This window comes from Rattus norvegicus, chromosome 3 (assembly GCF_036323735.1).
Source record: "Rattus norvegicus strain BN/NHsdMcwi chromosome 3, GRCr8, whole genome shotgun sequence".
Lineage (NCBI taxonomy): Eukaryota > Metazoa > Chordata > Mammalia > Rodentia > Muridae > Rattus > Rattus norvegicus.
In genome coordinates this window covers 126,539,774-126,546,077 of record NC_086021.1, presented here as the reverse complement: position 1 = coordinate 126,546,077, position 6,304 = coordinate 126,539,774, and the positions used below count along the sequence as shown (strand labels likewise).

General features: G+C 37.0%; 1 protein-coding gene across 2 annotated transcripts in view; it reads right to left on the bottom strand.

Moving 5' to 3' along the window:
* Positions 1-303: 303 nt before the first annotated feature.
* Positions 304-6,304, bottom strand: part of Knl1 (kinetochore scaffold 1) — a 62,277-nt gene continuing 56,276 nt past the window's right edge. For both annotated transcript variants that reach the window (XM_008762095.3, NM_001170594.1), the window contains 4 exons: positions 5,482-5,591; positions 4,067-4,185; positions 3,548-3,670; positions 304-2,152 (listed from right to left, as the gene is read on the bottom strand). In XM_008762095.3, coding sequence (XP_008760317.1) covers positions 2,053-2,152; positions 3,548-3,670; positions 4,067-4,185; positions 5,482-5,591 — 452 coding nt within the window. In that variant the 3' untranslated portion in view covers positions 304-2,052. The remainder of the gene's footprint in view (positions 2,153-3,547; positions 3,671-4,066; positions 4,186-5,481; positions 5,592-6,304) is intronic.

Below are 6,304 nucleotides of genomic sequence, written 5' to 3'. Positions count from 1 at the left end.
AGAACTGAAGTTACAGACAGTTATGAGCTACCACGTGGGTACTGGGAACTAATGCTACAAGAGTAGCAAGTGTTGTTTTTTCACCCCCTCTCTGAGACAGGGTTGCTCTGTGTAGCCCTAGTTGTCCTGCTGCAACTCCTTCTATAAACCAGGCCAGCCTTGAACTCAGGGATTCACTGGCCTCTGCTTCCCAAGATTAGAATTGGATGAAAGCCGCTAGGCACAACAGGTACTCCTAAGTGCTGAGCCACCTCGCCAGTCCCACTACAGAATACTCTTAATAGAGATATAAATTATGAAGGCTTACACGTAATGAATGTACTTTAATAATGAAAAAAATCTTTAAATGAAAAGAAAAACTTAGAAATTATGAAAGTTGTCAAAACTATAAACATTGAAAAACACAAACACCTATATAAACATAATTACATTATCAAAAGCCAAAAAACCATTATAAGCCATTATAAGAAAAATTCTTGGAGCAGTTTTTTCAAGTTTAAGAGAAAAAATAAAAGAAAACCTCTAATTTTTAGATATATAGGTAAAAAAATTCGTCAGAAGGATGAATTAAATTTTATAGGAAGCAAATCATACTGATGACTTTACAAGTTTTTTTATGGCTACTTTGGCTTACTTTCTAAGTCAAAAGGGTTTTGAGTTGACTTTTGAAAGCCTTCAGAGTGTGTGACCTTTTGATGTATAGATCATAAGTACAACCTAGCAGAAAAATAAGATAAAAACATTTGTGGAACTAAATGGCTTTACCATGATATAAAAAGAAAAAATTTAAGATAAATTAATTTAAAAAATGTAAACACAGTTTAGAATTAAGCGTAAACAAAGTCAGCGTGATTACAATTGACAAGTATGTGGGGGAAGTCCTTCACACTTTCTGCTTCAGAGACAATACTGTTAATTTATTAAACAATCTATATATTGTTTTTGTATATGAGAAAAATGTGGTTTCAGAAAGCAAGTTTTTTATGATTGTGAGAAACTAGTGATGCAATGTGATATTGTTTAAATTCCACTAGAAAAAAAAGATTGAAAATCTTGCTGTAAAGCATTCTTTATAGAAAAGGAAATGACCTGCACTGAAGGCATACTATTTCATTATCACATACATCACAAATACAAAACCAGTCATATATTTACTAATATATCAGGCCAAAATTAGTGAACTTTTCCTGGAAAGAGTACACATTAGAAAGAGAAAACATTAATAAACACTGTAAAGAAAATACCAAGACTCTCAAGAAAATATGGCAACCATTCCAATAGCTGAGTGCTTCTACTTTCTTTAACAGCTTTCTGAAATGGAGAAGTATGAGTAGTTTGTGAATAGACATATTCTTTTGGTTTTGAGACAAATCCACTGACTACGTTGAGTGGTCCTAAAGCATGAGGTCATGTGGTCCCCCCGTTTCAGTCTTCTGAGTAGCTGTGCTATAGGTATCTACTAGGAGAAACTGATAGAAATGTTTCTACTGTAGATAGATCTGCTATGCAAAAACCATAAATACACAGCTCCAGGTAGGAGGAATTACTAATCTTTCCTCATAAATGTTACTCTTAGAGCTTGTATTAAGGCAAGAGCACAACTTTCGACTTTCTTAAAAAAAAATTTTTTTTTGTGGTATTAAATGTAGGGCTTCATACACACAAGATAAGTGTTCTATCAATAAGCTACTTTAGGGGAAAATTTTCACACGTCTGATCATTTAACCTATAGGTATAATAGCAAGTAGATAATATGTTATTTGAGACCTCATCATTTTTGACTAGGTATTTTAAAACTAATGATACAAATTAACTATGACATCATGGGGAGGAATTTTGCTAGTTTTATATGATATTAAGACAAAGGGTAAATATCAATATTGACTCTGATGTACCATTTAAGTACTCTGTTTTTCAACCAGTTCTCATAGGCTGGCCTTGATCATCTCTTACTGGAATCCTGAGATTTCAAGAGTTCACCTCTATGCCTGGGTAAATGGATATTTTTTTCTTGGTTGTTATAGCTGTGATCTGTGGTTTATGGCAAAAGTTTCAGTCCTTAAGTAGATCTTGGTAAATCTGCTTGACTACATTCTTCAGGTAGTTTTCCTCTAAGGGCACTTTAGAGATAACGGCAGCAATTTCATCATGGCTAGAAAAGACAAAAGGGTATTTTAATTACTTTTCCTGAGAAACTTATACTTCTCTCCAATTCAGGGCTACTCATGTCCTTGGACATTCTCTCTTAAGTTCCTAGGAAGCACAAATGTATATTTCTGTAAATAAGCAGAACATTACTTGAAACTGTATTCTAAAATAAGGCAGAATAACCAATTCTATATATAATTGTAAATATCCTGGTCTAGTTGCTTTTTTTGTTGTTGTTTGCCTATAACGCTAGAGATTAAACCTAGGCCTTTGTACAGGCTAGACGAGCATTCTACCACTTGGCTATATCTTCAACCCCACTAATGGCTTAAAAAAAAACAAAAACAAAAGATTCTGATTTAATTATGTGTGTATAGGAATGGGCACATGGGAGGGCAGGTGCTGGCGCCACCCTGAAGAGGGCAGTGAGTGCCCTGGAGTTAGTTACAGATGGTTGTAGGCTGCTGTACTCTTTGTTCTAATATGTCACCACTAGGTGAGTGCTAGGAGCTAAACCCAGGACTCCTGAAAGAACAGCAAGCATTCTCAACTACTGAGCCATCTCTCCAACCCCTTCCACAATCCCTACCCTGTTTTTGTGTTTGCATGCATGCACATGTGTGTTCCTGTGTGTGTGGGTGTAGACCAGAGGTAGACAAACTATGTTTTCCTCAGTTGCTCTCCAACTTATTTTTTGAGACAGGTCTTTTACTGATTGGCTAGATGGGCTGGCTAGTGATTCTCAGGTTGGGCTGTCTCTACCCTTCCCAGAACTGGGGTTAGGGGTGTGTACCAACCTCACCCTGATTTTACCTGTGTGCTAGGCATGGGATCATAGGTCTTCATGTTTTCTGTGCAGGCTCTTTACCAACTGAGCCATCTGGTCTCCAAGTTAATTTTGTCAGCTACAAATCCTAAACTATTGTTTGCTGATGACTTTAAGAAGGACAGCTTCTAATATATCACAGTATTATCAAAAATAATTCTAAAGTAGATCATGGTCTAATGGGGATGAGCTTGAACTTCTGATCCTGCTCCCTCTTCCTCTAAAGTGGCTGGAGTACAGGTGTGCAGCACCACCATGGTTGATTTACATGGTACTGAGAATGCAAGCCAAGACTTTCTGCATGCTACCAACTGAGCACATCTCCAGTTATAAAATCTTGCCTGTTTTACAGAGAAGCATTGAAAACCTGAAGCCATCATAAAAGACAGGACTCTGGCATCCACTCGAAACAGTAATAATACCACTGACTTTAAAAAGAACAAATACTGGAAAAGGAAGACAGAAACAAGTGACACATTTTGCAATGTATTTGCTGACACTCTCAAGGACTTTTGGAATGAATTAAGAAGAGTACAAAAGTAGTTGGACCTCTTGCTGAGAATGTTTACTTACCCAGTCTTCCCAAGGTGATTTTGAATGGTGAATGGTAGTGGGACCAAGGGATAATGGGCCGAGGGAAACAAAGTTATCTCAAACTTTGCAAATGCTGCAGAACTGGAGAATAGAAGCCGTAATCTATAAAAGACAGACACAAGTAAAAACAGATTTTTCTTTTATACTTGTGTAAGAAACTTATGTGGCTATAATTTCGTGTCCTTATCAAATAGGAAAAATAAAAAAGGGAAGCATCTGGAGCAAGACACCGTGATAGTTATTGCACAGGACAGGGAAAGATTGCACAAGTATGCATATTCATGGCGCGGCTGGAGGTGAGCATGTGATCCAGATCTCAGGCACCTTCAACCTTTTCGTTTGAAACATGGTCTTTCAATGGCTAGTGATGTCATCACCCCTACTAATACTGACCACAGACTTCTAGCCTCCAGAATATTAAGTCAATTATGTTTCTGCTATTTAAGCCACTCAACTTATACTTTATTATAACAGAGCCTAGGAACTGAACATACTCACTCAGTATTATTCACATTTATATGCATTAGGCTATAATTTGGTCCCCATCGCTTTAAAAATTCAATCTCTTCTCCAAGAAGCCTACAATGGTTAACTACCAATGAGAGTTCTTGAAGCATCTAGAAAAATAAACAAACAAATAGACTTTGTAAGTATGTGTGTGTATGAAAAGATCATACTGAAACACTTTATTTTGGGACTTAGGGATGAAGCTTAGTCAGGAGTCCAGCTCTAGTGGCTAGAGAGATGGCTCAGTAGTTAAGGGCACTAGCTGAATTTTTAAAGGATCTGGGTTTGAATCCTGTATCCACATGATGGTCAAAAATCATGTGTAACTCCAATTTAAGAGGACTCGGACGCCCTCTGCTGGCATCCTCAGGCACTGCACACATCTGGCTCAGATATATATGTAGGAAAAACACCTAAACACATAAAATAAAAAAATAAAACTTAAAAAAACAAAGTTGGGGCTAGAGAGATGGCTTGGTAGTTAAGAAAGAGCACTGGGTGCTTTTCCAGAAGTCCTGGGTTCAATTCCCAGCAACCACACAGTGGCTCACAACCATCCACAATGGGATCTGATGCCCTAATTGGTATGTCTGAAAGACAGTGACAGTATTATCATATACATAAAATAAATAGATAAATAAATGAATGAATAAAAAGTCTGGGCCTACTATGCATAAAGCCCAGAGTTTGATTCCCAGCACTGCGTAAATCATAGTGCATATCTGGAATCCCAGCACTTGGGCACTGAAGACAAGTAGATCAAAAGTTCATGGTTGAGCTGGAGAGATGGCTCAGTGGTTAAGAGCACTGACTGCTCTTTCAGAGATCTGGAGTTCAATTCCCAGCAACCACATGGTGGCTCACCACCATCTGTAATTAGATCTGATGCCCTCTTGTGTGTTTGTACATAGCAACAGTGTACTTATATACATAAAATGAATGAATAAATAATAAATAAAAAGTTCATGGTTAACCTTGGCTACACAAATCAGACTAGGCTACAGAGACATAGTCTCAAAACAAAACCAAAGGGGTTGGGGATTTAGCTCAGTGGTAGAGCGCTTGCCTAGCATGTGCAAGGCCCTGGGTTCGGTCCCCAGCTCTGGGAAAAAAAAAAACAAAAAACCAAAAAAAAAACCCCAAAGAACAAGAACAAAAACAACACTACATTATTTTGAATATGAACTAAAGAAGTAAAATAAAATGATCAATGGTGACATGTGCCTTTAATCCCATTGCTCAACACACGCAAAAAGAAAACCTTTTGAGGTTCAGAGGCTATTATAATCCCCCACATGTGGACAACTGAATATATTTATAATTTCAGGGTATTATTACATATGTAGAATTTCAGTTCTGCTGTTTGTGACTAAGAGGCAAGATCTGAAAGCTTCAGTAGACTTTACCTGGGGCACCTGATGCTGTGTTGTGCACTTCTTCTTCCAGAACTCCTGCTCTTCAATGTACTGGAAAATAAGCTTGTGGACCAAGAGGGAGGAAGGAGGCGCTTTATCTTCTGAATAAGGAAAAAATGAAAATGATATTATTTATTCATCACCTTACTGTATGAATATAATGTTATATAAGCTAGAAACATTTCAAACTAGATGCCTTCTTTATTTTTTTATTTTCAAACATGAGCATAACATATGGAGTTATAGAAGCCACTCTATAAAAGTTTAAGCCTAAGCATATATAACAAATTTTTGGTGAAAGCATAAATTTAAATGGATCATGAAATTTCTGAGTTCAAAGCTAGGCTTTCGGGCTGGAGAGATGGCTCAGCGGTTAAGAGCACCCGACTGCTCTTCCAGAGGTCATGAGTTCAATTCCCAGCAACCACATGGTGGCTCACAACCATCTGTAAAGAGATCTTGTGTATCTGAAGACAGCTACAGTGTACTTATATATAATAAATAAATAAATCTTAAAAAAAAAAAAAAAAAAAAAAAAAAAAGCTAGGCTTTCTTTACTATCTAAGTAATTATAAGCATAGCACTTAATTTTTTTTTTTTTTTTTTTTGGTTCTTTTTTTTCGGAGCTGGGGACCGAACCCAGGGCCTTGCGCTTCCTAGGTAAGCGCTCTACCACTGAGCTAAATCCCCAGCCCCATAGCACTTAATTTTTATGATCTGTAGTTTCCTAACTGGTAAAGCAGAAAATAATATCTACTTATAGCATTGATATAAATAATATAATATATGGTATAGACTGAGTACCCATAGTGCT